Below are 18,120 nucleotides of genomic sequence, written 5' to 3'. Positions count from 1 at the left end.
TCTGGGTCTTCCGGCTGTCCCTTGTTTCTGTTGGGCTTAATCATAGGTACCTGATGCTCATCTTGGGGCTGGGAATATAAGTGGCCCTGGGTTCGAGTGTGGGTGCTGGTTCGTCTTGTCAGTGTCCCGTACTCGCCTCTGTGGGGTAAGTCAGGCCATCTTTGCTGTTACCCTGCGGTTGGATCTGTCCCTTCCTGTCCTTGCCTATGTTGGGTAAGCCAGGCTGTCTTTGCCCTTACCCTGAGGCTGGACTGTTCCCTTCCCTTCCCCTTCCTTCTGTAGCCCTTGGCTGAAACCTCGCCTGCTACCTTTCGCCTGAAGCCTCGCCTGTGTCCTCGCCTATTCTTGCCGTCAAGTTCTACCACTGGAGCAAGACCGGAGCCTTGCTGTGTCCAGATAAGGAACTGTCTTTCGTTGTTTGGAACTGTCCCTTTGTGTCCTCGACTTTGCTAGGTAGGTTCAGCCGTTTGCTGCTACCTTGAGTTGGGAACCATCTCTGTGTCCACACCTTCGCTAGGTAGGTCCGGCCGTTTGCAGCTACCTAGTGTTGGGAACCATCTCTGTGTCCACACCTTCGCTAGGTAGGTCCGGCCATTTGTTGCTACCTTGTGTTGGGAACTGTCTCATTGTGTTCAGCATGCTGTGTATGAGCCCTGGCCCTATGTCCTGTCCCCAAGGAGGAGTCCCGGCTCTATGTTCCATATTCATGTCTCTCAAGACCAAGGCTCTGTGTTCTGCCTTCCTGCCTCCCAAGACCAAGGCTCTGTGTTCTGCGTTCCTGTCTGCCAAGACAAAGCCTCTGTGTTCTGTATTCCTGTCTCCCAAGACCAAGGCTCTGTGTTCTACGTTCCTGTCTCCCAAGACCAAGTCTGAGCTTCATGTCCTCATCCAGTTCTGGTCCCGCGTCCTGCCCAGGGGTCCTATGTCCAGTCCTGTTGCCTTGCCATGTCTTGTCCTTGCCTAGATCCGGAGTCCGAGCCCAAGTCAAAACCCAGGTTCTGGGTCCCTGTCCAGTCTCTGGCTTGGACTCCTTGTCCAGGTTCCAAGTTCCTAGTTCCTCGTCCAGGTCACGCTTTCCTAGTCTAGTCCTAGCCCAGGCCCTGTATCCTAGTCTGGTCCAGGGCCTGTGTCTTGTCCAGCATCGTTTCTTCCCCACTTCCCTTGCTTGCTTAACTCACCTTGTCCTGGTCCTAGTACTTCAGTGTCTGTGTCTGGCATTTGGGTCCACCATCAATGCCCACCTTATGACAAAAAATATAGTTTGGATAGGGCTTCCTGTTGAGAGAGCTTCCCTCCAAGCTTGCCCACCTCTGTTATTTTGTTCTTTTCTGCAGCACCATTGCTCAGCCTCTTAGATGTACAAGAACAATGCCAGGCTGTAGAATTTGTTGAGTAGTGTCAGTTACATGAAAACGAGCCAGGGCCTGTAATATCATTTATACTATGTCACACTGCGCTGTTGTTGGTCCCTTTGACATAGGGATCGTTAGCAGCCTCCCTTCCATAGCAGTGCCTGTGCATTTGAAAATGATAGAAAAATTGCTCATTCCAGACGCTGAAGTTATTCTGTCACACCGACACTTAAAGAAACAATATCTATAAGAGATATAGACAATTCTCTCTTCCCCTTCTTTGAGGCTGCTCTTCTGTCAACAGCAGCTGTGACCCTTCCATGGGAATCTCCTTGGTGGGGTAAAGCTACCACGTGTGCCGACTATCATTCCGGAAGAACCAGGGGAACTTGTCCTTGAGGAATCTGTGCGGTGGAGTCTCCTGGCGAGGGCCCTTTTCACTCTGGTGTCCAGTGAATCAATCCTGAGGGTTAGGGAAGCTGGCCACCAGATAGTACAGCAATCGCAGGATTAGGAGCACTCCCATAGACTAACATTTCCACTAACCCTAAAACACATCCTTTGTAATAAGCCAGAAAAAACGGTCATTTCTACGCTTATGGATTGTGTGATCCTTCTAGGCAACACCATTAGGGAACCTTTCAGAACTTCTTCTTGACACACATTGTGTGGGCTGCTATAGTCTCACTGCTGAGCTCTGTTGGAGTTGTCTCGATAGCAACATTGCAGACTACTATATCACGATTCCCTGCTCAAACGTTACACAGGGTCAGTAGATGCACATGCACGTTCTTTCTAGGATGGGAGCTTAACATCAAAGGATATACTTGGTATCAAAAGGACAGGCAGGAAGGCATAGGTGGTGGTGTGGCTCTGTTGGTAAGAGATGGAATTACATCTTTAGAAAGAGGTGACATAGGGTCAGAGAATGTCGAATCTTGTGGGTGGAGTTAAGGGTAAAAAACCCATTATGGGAATCGTATACAGGCCTCCAAATAGCAGCCGAGATATGGGGTTGAGATTGCAAAGGGAGCTGGAAAAGGCTTATAATAAGAGTGATGACACAGTTGTAATAGGGAGCTTCAATATCCTAGAAGGGTGCATGGGGTGTGTGGGAGGGGTAGCACCTCTAGATGGGGGGCTTGTCACACTCCTTGGAGTGGCTCGTCATCTATTGGTCCCCACCAACACCCAACTCTCACCTGTGGCTCCTCGTAGCTGTTTGCATGTGACAGTGGCCACACCCCGGGCAATGGTTTCGACAGGCCGGCTAAACCAGGTGAGGGTAGCCAACGGGTCTGAAACCCTTGGTGAGATAGGAACTTGCTCATCCCAGCATGCGAAGACTGCTTTGGTGGATCAGGCGGAGGAAACCCCAGCGGTTCAACGGCTGAGAAGGCGTTGCAGCAGCGCATTGTGGAGTGCGTAGGGCGTGGCAGAGCATTTAAGAAGACGCAGACATCCAATGCAGCCAAGGAAGTTGCCAGACGTAATGATTCTTCGTGCCACTGGATCCTGACCTCTGAGGCTGAGAGAGTGGGATCATCTCTGCGCAAGGCTTTTCCACTTTAATATCTTTCACGCACTGGTTACATTGTGCAACATTCATCTCCCAACTTTCAATTCCTACAAGCCCTATGGCGATGGGGGAGTGGCGAAGCAGCAGGTGGAGGTGACCACTGGGAATTGTAGTCACAAACCCACACGTAGGCGGCCTTTGGACAAGTGGTCATTCTTCTCTGTACCCAGGGTAGCGGAGGAGTCCGGCAGCACCAACGGTGACTGAGCAGCACTGGTCACCCTTTGATAGGAAGGGGCCTAGAAAAGGTGGCCTAAACATTGCCTGCTCTACAGACAGATAACTGGCCAGCTTGCCGTGGCTGGCAGTTCATCCGCCAGTGTGGTTACCCTCAAAGGAGAAGAAAGAAACTTCTGGTAGGATCATGGAATGTCCGTACACTCATGGACAGAGAGAACTCAGCAAGGCCCCAAAGAAGAACAGCCCTTATTGCCGAGGAACTTTCACGCTACAACATCAACATCGCAGCCCTCAGTGAAACCAGGCTTGTGGAGGAAGGATCCCTGACTGAAACCACCAGCGGCTACACTTTCTTTTGGAAAGGAAAAGTGCAGTATGAAGAGAGGATTCATGGAGTTGGATTTGCAGTCAAGTCGAGCTTCGTGAAACAACTCTCTGACCTGCCCGTGGGAATCAACGAAAAGCTTATGTGGCTACGTCTGCCCCTCAGCCACAAGCGTTACGCAACAGTCATCAGTGCTTCTGCCTCCACCGTGACCATACAAGACCATTGAACAGTTCTACGCCGACCTTAGCTCTGTTCTGTGCTCAGACTCTGCCAATGACAAACTAATCCTGCTCGGTGACTTTAATGCCCGAGTAGGCTGCGATCACAGTCGCTGGGAAAGGTTCTAGGCAAACATGGTATCGGCAGTGGAACCGCACTGTTAAAGGACAAAGAGAGCATCCAACACAGACGGAAAGAGCATTTCAGCCAGCTCCTGAACCGCCCTTCATCGGTCGACCAGTCTGCTCTGGACCAAATCCCCTAACAGCCTATTCACGAGGAACTAGATCATCCTCCCTTGATAGATGAAGTCAAGAAGGCTGTTACGCAGATGAGCAGTGGCAAGGTGCCCAGCAATGATGGAATACCTGCTGAACTGTACAAGGCACTCAGCAAGGAATCACTTGAGGCTTTCCACAGCACCCTGACTAGCATTTAGGAAGAAGAAGAGATGCCTCCTAACCTCAGAGACGCAACAATAATTGCTCTCTACAAAAATAAAGGTTCAAGGACCGACTGCGGGAACTACAGAGGCATCTCACTACTTTCCATTGCCGGAAAAATCCTCGCCCACATCATCCTCAACAGACTGATTCCAACAGAGTCAGAAGAGAACCTTCCCGAGTCGCAATGTGGCTTTCGTCCCGAACGCAGCACTGTCGACATGATCTTCGCAGTGAGACAGATACAGGAGAAGTGCCTGGAACAGAACATGACATTATACTCTGTCTTCATTGATCTGATGAAGGCGTTTGACACAGTCAACAGAAACGTGCTCTGGATCATCCTTAGAAAGCTTGGCTGCCCGCAGAAATTCACTACACACATCCGCCTGCTCCACGATGGCCTGACAGGAGACGTGTTCTCAGATGGTTCCCCAGCTGAGACTTTCAACATCTCAAATGGCAAGAAGCAAGGGTGCGTTCTAGCATCAGTGCTCTTCAACCTCTTCTTCACCCAGATGCTGAAAGCATGTTGTTAAGGACCTGGACCTGGGTATTTACATAAGATATCGCCTAGACAGATTGCTGTTTCACCTGAAACGCCTTGCTACAAAGACCAAAACGTTGAGTGTCATCACTGAAGCCCTGTTTGCTGATGACTATGCCTTCATGGCCCACCAGGAGAACCGCCTAAAGACAATTGTTGACAAGTTCTCCGCAGCCTCAAAGCTGTTCGGCCTGACAATCAGCCTCGGTAAGACAGAAGTTCTCCTGCAACCTGCACCAAACAGTCACCCTCCTCAGCCATGTATCACCATCAACGGCACTGTCCTGAAGAATGTGGAGAGCTTCAAGTATCTAGGAAGCACCATCTCCAGTGACGGATCCCTTGACAAAGAGATCATAGCAAGGATCCAGAAAGTCAGCCAGGCACTTGGGAAACTCCGTGTCAAAGTTCTGGATCACAAGAACATTCAGCTTTCAACCAAGCTCAGGGTGTACAAGGCTGTGGTTCTCACCTCTCTCCTGTATGGCTGCGAAACCTGGACCCTGTACTGCAGGCACATCAAACAGCTGGAGCAGTTTCACATGCGCTCTCTGCAGTCGATCATGAGGATTCGATGGCAAGACTGAATCACCAGCCAGGAAGTCCTTGACAGAGCCAACAGCACAAGCATCGAGGCTTGTAATCCGCATGGGTGATACAGGAATCACCAGGCAGCTGCTCTACGGTGAGCTTGAGCATGGCAGTCTCAATCAGGGTCACCGCAAAAAAAGATTCAAAGACAGTCTGAAATCGTACATCAAATGCAGACCTTCAGCCCCGACAACTTGAGGAGTCCGCAGTCGACAGGGCTTCGTGACGCGCCCTGACCAGAAAAGTTCATCTGACTTTGAGGATGACCAAAATCAGCGCCTTGCAGTAGCACGAGACCAACGCCACAAAGCTGTGTATGTACCTGGTCTAACAACCGCCATTCCATGTCCAACCTGCAACTGCACGTGTGCTTCGGCCTTCAGCCTCCGAAGCCACTTGCCTATCCACAGATGACTGCACAATGTTTAGTCTTCCTCGGACCCCGAGAGACGACCACCCAATATCATAGGGGATTGGGAAAATCAGGTTGGTGTTGGATCACAAGAGAGGGAATTTGTTGAATGCCTACAAGATGGCTTTTTAGAGCAGCTTGTGCTTGAGCACACTCGGGGAAAGGCTATCTTAGATTAGGTGTTGTGTAATAACCCAGATCTTATTACCAAGCTTAATGTAAATGACCTCTTAGGAGGATCATAATATGATTGAATTTATACTAGAATTTGAGAGGGAGAAGCATAAGTCACATGTATCAGTATCGCAATGGAATAAAGGGAATTACAGAGACATGAGAGAGGAGCTTGCCTAGGTGGATTGGGGGAGGAGGATACTATATGGCAGAGCAGAGATGGCTGAAATTTTTGGGAATAGATCACAAGGCGCAGGATAGATGTGTCCCACAGAGGAAGAAGTTCTCAAATGTCAGGGGTAGGCAACCGTGGCTGACAAGGGAAGTTAAGGACTGCATAAAAGCCAAGGAAACGGCATATAAGGCAGCAAAAGAGAGTGGGAAGCTTTTAAAGTCCAACAAAAGGCAACTATAAAGCGATAAGAAGTGAAAAGATGAAATATGAGGGCCAACTAGCCAATAATATGAAGCAGAAAAGCAAAAGTTTGTCAGTTATATAAAGAGTAAAAGAGAGGTGAGAATTGATATTGGACCACTGGAAAATGATGCTGGTGAGGTAGTAATGGGGGACAAAGAAATGGAAGATGAACTTAATGGGTACTTTGCATCTGCCTTCACTGTGGAAAACACTAGCAGTGTGCCAAAGGTACATGAGTGTCAGGGAGCAGGAGTGAATGCCATCGCTATTACAAAGGAAATAGTGCTCGGCAAACTCAAAGGTCTTAAGCTGGATGAGTCATCTGGACCAGATGGACTACATTTCAGAGTCCTGAGAAAGGTTGCTGAAGAAATAACGGATGCATTGGTCATGGTCTTTCAAGAATTCTGGCATGGTCCAGAGGACTGGAAAATTGCAAATGTCACTTCACTCTAAGAGGGGAGGAAGGCAAAAGTAAGGAAATTAGGCCAGTTAGCCTAACCTCAGTGGTTGGGAAAGTGTTGGAGTCTATTATTAAGGATGAGGTTTTCAGGTACTTGGAGACTAATGATAAAATATGTCAAAGTCAGCATGGTTTCTGTAAAGGGAAACCTTGCCTGACAAATCTGTGAGAGTTGTTTGAGGAAGTAACAAGCAGGGTGAACAAAGGAGAGGCAGTGGATGTCATTTACTTGGATCTTCAGAAGACATTTGATAAGGTGCCATACACGAGGTTGCTTAACAAGATAAAATCCTATGGCGTTACAGGAAAGATATTGGCATGGATAGCAGAATGGCTGACAGCCAGGAGGCAGCGAGTGGGAATAAAAGGGAGCTTTTCTGGTTGGCTGCCAATGACTAGTAGTGTTCCTCAGTGGTCAGTATTGGGACTGCTGATTTTCACATTGTTTGTCAATGGCTTGGATAATGGAATTAATGGCTTTGTGGCAAAGTTTGCAGATGATCAGAAGATAGATGGAGGGGTAGTTGGTCGTGAGGAAGCAATGCGTTTGCAGCAGGACTTAGACAAATTGGAAGAATGGGGCAAAAAGTGGCAGATGGAATACAGTGTTGGGGAATGTATGATAATGCATTTTGGTAAAAGGAGCAATAGTGCAGACTATTATCTAAATGGGGAGAAGGTGCAAACATCAGAGGTGCAGAGGGACTTAGGAGTCCTTATGCAAGACTCCCAGAAGGTTAATGTGTAGGTTGAGTCTGTGGTAAAGAAGGCAAATGCAATGTTGGCATTTATTTCAAGGGGAATAGAATATTAAAGCAAGGAGGTAACACTGAGCCTTTATAAGACACTAGTCAGGCTGTACTGGGAGTATTGTCAACAGTTTTGGACCCCATATCTAGAAAGAATGTGTTGTCATTGGAGAATCCAGAGAAGGTTCATGACGATGATTCCGGGAATGAAGGGGTTAACATGTGACGAGTGTTTTTGCTGCTTTGGGCCTGTACTCACTGGAATTTAGAAGAATGTGAGGTATTGGCGGGGAATCTCATTGAAACCTACTGAATGTTGAAAGGACTAGATATGGTGGATGTGGAGAGGGTGTTTCCTATGGTGGGGGTATCTAGAACTAGAGGGCACATCCTCAAAATTGAGGCATGAGGACATTTTTTATAGCCAGAGAGTAGTAAATCTGTGGAATGCTCTGCCACAGACTGCGGTGGATGCCAAGTCTGTGGGTATATTTAAGGTGAAAGTTGATAGTTTCCTGATTGGCCAGGGCATCAAAGGATCTGGTGAGAGGGCAGGTGCATGGGGTTGAGTGGGATCTGGGATCAGCCATGATGGAACAGTGGAGCAGACTCAATGGGCTGAATGGCCTCAATTCTGCTCCTATATCTTATAGCCTCCTGTGTATTTCCTGGAGAGGTTTTGTCCTGGTGAGGCACAGGTCATGATTGTCAGTGGCAGCAGCAGCCTATATAAGCCAGTCACCTCATGGATATCATTTAGGATGGTACCTTGACAGCTGAACAATGTATGGGACGTTACTCAATTCAAATCCTATTGTTAGGCAGAGTTCAAAATTAATGTTCAGCGAAATATTGAAAAGTTGCATAAATTTGCTTGTTGCTCAAACTCAATTTTATCAAACTATCAAACTGACCTGTGGTCACTAGTGATAAAAAAAATGTTTCAGGGAACAATATCTAATCAGACATTTCTGTAAATAAACGGACAAAATCCCAAATGCAAAACAGAAATGTAGAAGGTAAAGATTGCTCTATGAGTGTGGGCAGTGGCTTAAACCATAACTCAATTATTCTGTGGTAAAGAGCCTTCACTTAGACACAAATACTGCCCCTTGCACCAATTCCTTACAGTAAAAAATAAGTTACCACAAACAATTTAACAGGAGGGGGTCATCACTTCCCAGCTATAGGTTGACTCATTATAGAGCCTAATGGCCGAGGGTAAGAATGACCTCATATATTTTTGCCTCATTTTTGCATCTATTGTGTTGGGCATGTGGCCAAGTGGTTAAGGCGTTCGTCTAGTTACCTCCAGGTTGCTAGTTCGAGCCTCAGCTGTGGCAGCGTGTTTGTGCCCTTGAGCAAGGCACCTAATCACACATTGCTCTAGTCTGTGCGAGGAATGGCGCCCCACACAGACTTCCAATCTGCGCCTTGTAAGGCATGAAAATGCCTGACGCAGGCCTCTCATGGTCTGAGTTGACGTTCCCTCCCCCCTCCCCTCCCTCCCTTTGTCCCTATGTTCTGATAGAGGTGGCTCTGGCGAGACATTGTAATGCCTTCCAGGCAGCAAACAAAACCACTCATTATTCTATTAATTACACTTTTGATGGACTACAACCATTGCAATCCGTAGCCTGTAATTTCCCTTTGCGAGTTCTGTTTTTGAACCGTCTGTACGACATGGCGTTTTTGCGCTATTCTGAATGATTCAGTGAACCGGCCTTGCAAGAGTGCAGATGTTGTCATGGTGGCCATTGCTGGAACAGACTTGGGGCTGCATCACAGCAGCAGAGCCTGGGCCTGACAGCGAAAACCAAACTGGTGTTTGGCTCAGAGCTGGCACCATGGCTGTCGATTCACTTTCGGAGACTGCGCTACAATTTGATCACAGATTGGACGTTTAACGGTCTTTGCAGTGTGGGAGTTTTTTTAATTGCATTTCTTTGTTTTGTGGCTGCCTGCAAGAAGATGAATCTCAAGGTTGTATTCCGACTGTCCAATCAACGGCAGGAGCAGGGCACAGGTTTCTCGCAGGTCAGCAACGCTTGTTTAAGAAGAGAGCTTCGTGGCCGTTCAGGCTTATTCCGATGGTCCAATCAGCGGCGAGAGCAGGTCACACTGCTGAGGTTTCTCGCAGGTCTGCAATGCTTGTTTAAAAGTACAGAAGGGACAGAGCGGCCATTGTCGGGGCAGCCATTGTTGGGAGTAGGCCAGTGGTGAGCGTAGGAGTGTCAGGCTTTGGCTCAAAGGAGACTTCAGCTCTGGGTAAGTTTTGGTTAAGCTTCTTTTTTTCTCTCTCTTACTGTACCTGGTGTAGTAAATGGCCGTTGTGGATTCTTCATGCTGGAGGTTATTGTCCTGGGAGTGCCAGAGTCTCCCAGGGAACTACATCTGCATGAAGTGCATCCAGTTGCAGCTCCTTGAAGACCGTGTTAGGGATCTGGAGCAGCAGCTGGATAACCTTCGGCTTGCATGGGAGAGTGAGGAGTAATCAATCAGAGGGGAGTTCTAGTGATAGGGGACCCAATAGTCAGGGAAACAAACTGGAGATACTGTGGACGTGAAGAGATCACCTGAATGGTGTGTTGCCTCCAAGGTGCCAGGGTCAGGGACGTCTCGCATCACGATCACAGCATTTCATAGGGGGAGGGAGACCTATTGCTACACATTGGCACCAATAACATAGGAAGGAAAAGCAATGAGATCCTGAAAAGAGAATTTAGAGAGCTAGGTAGGAATTTGAGAAGCAGGGCAACCCGGGTCGTAATTTCTGGATTGCTGCCTGTGTCACGCACTGGTGAGGGTAGAAACAGGATGATTTGGCAGATGCGTGGCTGAGAAGCTGGTGCAGGGGGCAGGGCTTCAGGATCTTTGATAATTAGGATCTTTTCTGGGGTGTGGGGATGGGATATGACCTGTTCAAAAGTGATGGGTTGCACCTGAACCTGGGGGGGACCAATATTCTTGTGGGTAGGTTGTTAGAGCTGTTGGGGAGGGTTTAAACTAATTTGGCAGGGGGTTGGGAACTGGAGTGAAGGGATTCAGGATAGGATGGATGATATAAAAGCAAAGATAGCGTGCAGTCAGACTGTCAAGAAAGGCAGGCAAATGAATGGACATAATTGCAGCCAGCAGGGTGAGTATCAGTGAATTAGGGATGCAGAATCAATAAGTGTAGCAAATACAGTACTCAAAGTATTATATCTCAGTGCATGGAGTATCAGAAATAAGGTGGTATAATGTTGTGGCCATCACGGAATCGTGGCTGAAGGATGGTTGTAGTTGGGAGCTGAATATCCAAGGTTACACATTGTATCAAAGGGGTAGGATGGTAGGCAGATGGGGTGGCGTGGCTCTGCTAGTAAAGAATAGCTTCAAATCAGTAGAAAGATGTGACAAAGAATCAGAAGTTGTTGAACCCTCATCGGTTGAATTAAGAAACTGCAAGGGTAAAAGGACCCTTATGGCAGTTATATACAGGCCTCCCAACAGTGGCTGGGAAGTGGACTACAGATTACAACAGGAGATAGAAAAGGCATGTCAAAAGGGCAACATTATAATAGTCATGGGAGATTTTAACATTCAGGATGATGGAAAAATCAGGTTGGAAATGTATCCCAAAAGAATGAGTTTGTTGAATGCCTATGAGATGGTTTTTTAGAACAGTTTGTCGTTGAGCCTACTTAGGGATCAGTTATACTGGATTGAGTGTTATTGGAAGGAGATGCTAGCTGACTGTGTAACCTACTTTAGATGTTGTGCCGACCATGTAACCTACGCTAGAGACTGCCTATAATTTCCCTAGCGCATAGCCCTAAGCTCCATGTACCTATCTAAGAGGGTCTGAAAAGATCCTATTGTATCCGTTTCCACCACCGCTGCCAGCAGTGCATTCCACGCACTCACCACTCTCTGTGTGAAAAACTTACCCCTGACATCCCCTCAGTACCTATTTCCAAGCATCTTAAAACTATGCCCCCTCGTGTTAGCCATTTCAGCCCTTGGAAAAAGCCTCTGGTTATCCACACAATCAATGCCCTCAACATCTTATATATCCCTATCAGGTCACCAATCTTTTAAAAATTGTTGGATTCTGGCATGGTGCCAGAGGACTGGAACATTGAAAATGTCACTCCACTCTCTAAGAAAGGAGGAAGGCAGCAGAAAGGAAATTATAGACCTCAGTGGTTGGGAAGATGTTGGAGTCAATTGTTAAGGATGAGGTTATGGAGTACTTGGAGACACAGAGCAAGATAGGACAAAGTCAGCATGGTTTTCTTAAGGGGAAATCTTACCTGACAAACCTGTTGGAATTCTTTGAGGGGATTACGTGTAGGATGAATAAAGGGGATGTAGTGGATGTTGTATATTTAGACTTTCAGAAGGCCTTTGACAAGATGCCACAAATGAGGCTGCTCACCAAGTTAAGGGCCCATGGCATTATAGGAAAGTTACTAACATGGTTAGAACATTGGCTAATTGGTAGGAGGCAGTGAGTGGGAATAAAAGGATCCTTTTCTGGTTGGCTGCCAGTGACGAGTGGTGTTCCACAGGGGTCGATATTGGGACCACTTCTTTTTATGCTGTATATCAGTGATGGAATAGATGGCTTTGTTGCTAAGTTTGCAGATGATATGAAGATTGGTGGAGGGGCAGGTAGTGTTGAGGAAACAGGTAGGCTGCAGAAGGGCTTAGACAGATTAGGAGAATGGACCAGAGAGTGGCAAATGAAATATAATGTTGGAAAATGCTTGGTTATGCACTTTGATAGTAGAAATAAATGTGCAGACTATTTTCCAAACAGGAAGAAAATCCAAAAATCAGATGCAAAGGGACTTGGGAGTCCATGTGCACAACACCCTAAATGTTAACTTGCAGGTTTAATCGGTGGTGAGGAAGGCAAATACAATGTTAACATTCATTTCAAGATCTGGAATACAAAAGCAGAGATGCTGAGGCTTTATAAGGCACTGGTGAGGCCTCACCTTGAGTATTGTGAACAGTTTTGGGCCCCTCATCTTAGAAAAGATGTGGTGTCAATGGAGAGGGTCCACAGGAGGTTCACAAAGATAATTCATGGAATGAAAGGGTTATCATATGAGGAACGTTTGATGGCTCTGGGTCTGTACTTGCTGGAATTTAGAAGGATGAGGAGGGATCTTATTGAAATGTTTCAAATGTTGAAAGGCCTAGACAGAGTAGATGTGGAAAGGATGTTTCCCATAGTTGGGGAGTCTAGGACAAGACAGCATAGCCACAGGGTAGAGGGGTGTCCATTTAAAACAGATGCAGAGAAGTTTCAGCAACACACATCAAAGTTGCTGGTGAACGCAGCAGGCCAGGCAGCATCTATAGGAAGAGGCGCAGTCGACGTTTCAGGCCGAGACCCTTCGTCAGGACTAACTGAAGGAAGTCAGTTAGTCCTGACGAAGGGTCTCGGCCTGAAACGTCGACTGCGCCTCTTCCAATAGATGCTGCCTGGCCTGCTGCGTTCACCAGCAATTTTGATGTGTGTTGCTTGAATTTCCAGCATCTGCAGAATTCCTGTTGTTTGCAGAGAAGTTTCTTTAGCCAGAGGGTGGTGAATTTGTGGAATTTATTACCACAGGCATCTGTGGAGGCTAGGTTATTTAAGGCAGAGATTGATAGGTTCTTGATTGGACACGGCATCAAGGGTTATGGAGACAAGGCCGGGGAGTGGGGCTGATGAGGAATAAAAAGATCAGCCATGATTGAATGGTGGAGCAGACTCAATGGGCCAAATGGCCTATTTCTGCTCCTATGTCTTATGGTCATATAGTATACATATTTTGATAATAAATGTACTTTGAACTTTGATATGACCTAAAGTGCCATAGCTCATGCAGTGTCAGAATTTTTTTAATCAGACACAACCACTGGATCTGATCTTGCAAGTATATTCATGCCTGATATCCACATTTCTGTGTGTCTGTGTTTGTGTGCAGCTTAGGGTATGTGAGTATGTGTGTAAGTATATGTGTGTGTGTGTGTGTGTGTGTGTGTGTGTGTGTCCTGCTTCAATCATCCACACTTCGTTTCCATTGGACCAACGCTGTGCCTTTTCAAGGTTTATTATTTCGCTCTTTCAGTGCTCTTGCACTGCTCTCTTCTGGAAATTGCCAAAACAGCGATGTATTAAAAATCAAAAAATCAAATCTGGTTTAATTGTCATTCAAATTATAGATGGATATGGCTGAATGAGACAGTGTTCCTCTGGGGCCAAGGTGCAAAAACATACATATGCATTCAAAATAACACAAAAGGTAGAAAAAGCATAGTCATGTAGGAAAACAAATTTTTAGGCCAAGTTCCTGACCGACAAGTCCTGCAAATAGATGGCTCCCAGCCTGTAATTCCACCGACCCAACACTGGAGGGCAGCACCAACAGGAGAGGCCAGCCCCAACCGAACCTGGACTCCACACTACAACGCAAACCTGAGGACTGAGGCCGAGTCCTAGCTATAACCGAGGAGGCACTGCTGCCTCACCATCAAACAAAGGAAGCAGGCCTGCAGCACTCAATGTCCAACAGGGTCTTGCAATCGCAAAAGAAACGTCCAAGACAGTCACTCATGGTTTCACTGTTCACAGCCTGCGTGGCAACTTGAAGGCACCAACTCAGGTGTCTCCAAACAGCAGGTAGTGGCACAGTCTCCACCCAGGTCAGCACTGCCAAACCCAATCCAACTTCTGCAGCCCGACAGCCCAACTCCAATCCCCCGGCCCAACGACCTGACTCCAATCCCCCGGCCCGATGGCCCAAACTCCAATCCCCTGGCCCAACGGCCCGACTCCAATCCCCCGGCCCGACGGCCCAACTCCAATCCCTCGGCCCGACGGCCCAACTCCAATCCCTCGGCCCGACAGCCCAACTCCAATCCCCCAGCCCGACGGCCCGACTCCAATCCCCCGGCCCGACAGCCCAACTCCAATCCCTCCGCCCGACAGCCCAACTCCAATCCCCCAGCCCGATGGCCTGACTCCAATCTCCTGGCCCGACTCCAATCCCCCGGCCCGACGGCCCGACTCCAATCCCCCGCCCGACTCCAATCCCCCAGCCCGACGGCCCGACTGCAATACCCCGGCCCGACTCCAATCCCCCGGCCCGGCGGCCCGACTCCAATCCCCCCGCCCGGCGGCCTGACTCCAATCCCTCGGCCCGACGGCCCAACTCCAATCCCCCGGCCCGACTCCAATCCCCCAGCCCGACGGCCCAACTCCAATCCCCCGGCCCGGCGGCCCGACTCCAATCCCCCAGCCTGACTCCAATCCCCCGGCCCGGCGGCCCGACTCCAATCCCCCGGCCCGGCGGCCCGACTCCAATCCCCCGGCCTGGCGGCCCGACTCTAATTCCCCGGCCCGGCGGCCCGACTCCAATCCCCCGGCCCGGCGGCCCGACTCCAATCCCCCGGCCCGGCGGCCCGACTCCAATCCCCCGGCCTGGCGGCCCGACTCTAATCCCCCGGCCCGGCGGCCTGACTGGAATCTCCAGGCCCAGTGGCCTGTCTCGACAACCCCGGCCCGATGGCCCGAAGGTACTATGGCTTGAATCCCAAAGCCCAATGGCCTGATTCAACCTCCCCGGACTGAAGGGCCGACTCACCTTCTCAACACTGATGACCAACTCTTACCACATCCCAGCCAGCAACTCTGAACATTGAGCAGCTCACGTTTGTGATGGACCTGCTGTACGGGTAGTTATTGGAGTAAAGAATAGTCTTACCATATCTAAAAATACATTGAACATGGAAAAAGGCACCTTTGGTTGGCCCCTGAGAGGCCACTGCGAGTATATGTGCTGCCATCTTACTGGAAGTAGCTTTTGGTGGTATAATAAATTAATGAGGGAATTCTTAAAGATTTCATTGACATCTGCAGCAGTTCCATTCATAATGATTGTCCTTTTTCTCTGCAAAATTGGATCATTGGAAAAATTCATGATTTTGTTTGCAGTGAAGAACACCCCTATTCACTGAAAGTCTCTCCATTGAACTGTTCTCATAAGTCACCCGATGCCTTCCATGGCATGGCTAACTTAAAATGAGTGTTGAACCAAGCTTAGAGCCTTTCTCAGGTTCTTCCATCTCATCCAAGTTCAGGCTCTTCTCTGCAGATGTCTAAATAACTATTCCCAAACGTAAACATAAAAATTCTGGTGCTGATGAAAGGTCTCGACCTGAAATGTTTACTGTCCATACTTGCTGCCTGACACACTGAGTCCCTCCAGCTTTTTGTGCATTGCTTAAAATAAACACAGTCTAAAAAAAAAACTAGCAAACCACATGCACCAACAAATTCCTCTACTGATTTGCAGTTATAACTGATGGAGCGCTAATGGACCTCGGGAGTACCAGGGCATTGCTGTTGGAAAGCAGTGTTACAGATAGAGAGGGCGGTGAAAAAGGCATTTAGCATGCTGCCCTCTATCTGAGTATTGGAGTTTGGACATTATGTTGCAGGTACAGCAGCCTGACGCCCACACTCAATGTTTTAGGAAGAGCTTCTTCCCTTCTGCCATCAGATTTCTGAATAGACAATGAACCCATGTACACTACCTCACAGCCGCACAGTACCCTTTTTGCAACTATTAACTTACTTATTTTTATTGTAACTTGTAGTGGTTTTTTATGTCTGCACACTGCTGCTGCCACAAAACAACACATTTCACAATATGCACTCAGTGCCCTCTTTATTCGTACCTAATAAAGTGGCCGCTGAGTGGATGTCCGTGGTCTTCTGCTGCTGTGGCCCATCAGCTTCAAGGCTCGGCATGTTGTGTATTCAGAGATGCTCTTAACACATCACTGTTGGAACGCATAGTCATTTGAGTTACCATCATCTTCCTCTCAGCTTCAACCAGTCTAACCATTCTCCTCTGAACTCTCTCATTAACAAGGTACTTTTGCCCACTGAACTGCGGTTGACTGGATGTTTTTCATTTTTTGCACCATTCTCTGTAAACGCTGGAGACTGTTGTGCATGAAAATCCCAGGAGATCAGCAGCAAACCACTCTGACTGGCACAAGCAATCACCCCATGGTCAAAGTCACTTCCATCACATTTCTCCCCCGTTCTGATGTTTGGGCTGAACAACTGAACCTCTTGCCCATGTCTGCATGTTTTTATGCATTGAGTTGCTGCCACATGATTGGCTGATTAAATATTTACATTAATGAACAGGTGTACAGTGTATCTAATAGAATGGCCAGTGAGTGTGTGCCAATGTTAACAAATCTGATTCTCATTCTGACACGTTTTATTTGTATATTGACACGCAGAGCAGAATAGACCATTTCGGCCCTTTGATCTGTGCTGCCCAGCAACCCCAGATTTAACCCTAACCTCGTCATGGGACAATTCACAATGGCCAATTACCCTACTGTCACAAACCCCGTGATGGGTTGAAAAGGACCAGCAGAAATGGAACACACCAGGAGTCTGGTTCACTATAAATTAAGACTATATTTATTACTACTATGAATTAATATCATTAAACCGAATAATACAATACAGGTTATAAACTATTTTATATGTATATGTCGGTAAATGTGTGTGCGGATACAAAAATTATAGTCCAGAAGGTAGATATCAGTCTTATAGTGTCAGGTAAGTTTAAGCAGTGCAGCTTAAGTGGTCTTCTCCTATCATTTTGGATCTCCCCCTCCCCCTCCAACTTTCAAATCTCTTACTAACTCTTCCTTCAGTTAGTCCTGATGAAGGGTCTCGGCCCGAAACGTCAACTGTACCTCTTCCTAGAGAGGCTGCCTGGCCTGCTGAATAATAGTCCAGGAGGTAGATATCAGTCTTATGGTGTCAGGTAAGTTTAAGCAGTTCAGCTCACTCTGTGTTGCGTCAAGTTGAATTGATGGAGAGAGAGAGAGAGTTAATTGAGTTGATGTTCCAAGTTGGCAGCTTTAGTTGTTCTTGCTTCCGAAGTCTTCAGAGTCACTTGGTGTGACCCCCACACAGACACAGATGGACAGAGCCCCTTCTAGGGAACGGTCTACTAACCCACGGCACGGGTTCACCACAGCAGACCCCCACAGGCAAGCTCTTACCCGCACTGCTAATCACGGGTCAAGATTAATCGGTCCGTCGCCTCCACCCTCGTGATGGTCTTAAACCCCACCACTGATTTCTCGGGTAGCTTCCCCAGTTCTCCCGTGTTGTGTCTCCTCTGCCGTTATCAGACTGATCCGATCAGCTTTTTATAATCCATCCAAAATTCCAGCGTCCGTTACCTCAACTGCTCTGACCTGTTACCATGGTGACTTCCCAGCTCGTGTCGCAGCTCGCGACGCATTCTCTCTTTCTTTTAATTGCCTCCTTGTTCATTAGACTGCTGAACTTTCTAGCAGTTTCTCACCTGCGTGACACCTTCCCCCTTTTGGGAGAATTTTGATCTTCAAGCAAAATTTTACTCACTCACAGATTCTACGCACCAAGGACTACATTCTGCTTCACAGAGTGTACATTAAGCATTTACACAGTTCGTCAGCATTTTAACAGCGGGATAGGCAATCCGCAATGACATTGTCTGTACCCCTTAAGTGTCTTATCTCAATATCAAACTGCTGTAAACACAGGTTCCAGTTTAATAAACGCCGATTTCGATCTTTAATCTTATCTAAAAACACCAA

At 47.7% G+C, this 18,120-nt stretch overlaps 1 protein-coding gene across 1 annotated transcript; it reads left to right on the top strand.

Annotated features, from left to right (window-relative positions):
* The first annotated feature begins 14,234 nt into the window (after window positions 1-14,234).
* Window positions 14,235-15,029, top strand: LOC134345982 (uncharacterized). The gene is made up of 2 exons (XM_063047324.1): window positions 14,235-14,591; window positions 14,685-15,029. Exons 1-2 carry the CDS (start codon window positions 14,235-14,237, stop codon window positions 15,027-15,029), a joined length of 702 nt encoding a protein of 233 aa, XP_062903394.1.
* Window positions 15,030-18,120: the final 3,091 nt, after the last annotated feature.

This window comes from Mobula hypostoma, chromosome 4, assembly GCF_963921235.1.
Source record: "Mobula hypostoma chromosome 4, sMobHyp1.1, whole genome shotgun sequence".
In the NCBI taxonomy this organism is placed as follows: Eukaryota; Metazoa; Chordata; class Chondrichthyes; order Myliobatiformes; family Myliobatidae; genus Mobula; species Mobula hypostoma.
The sequence above is the reverse complement of the archived record's forward strand: the minus strand, read 5'-3'. Positions and strand labels throughout refer to the sequence as shown.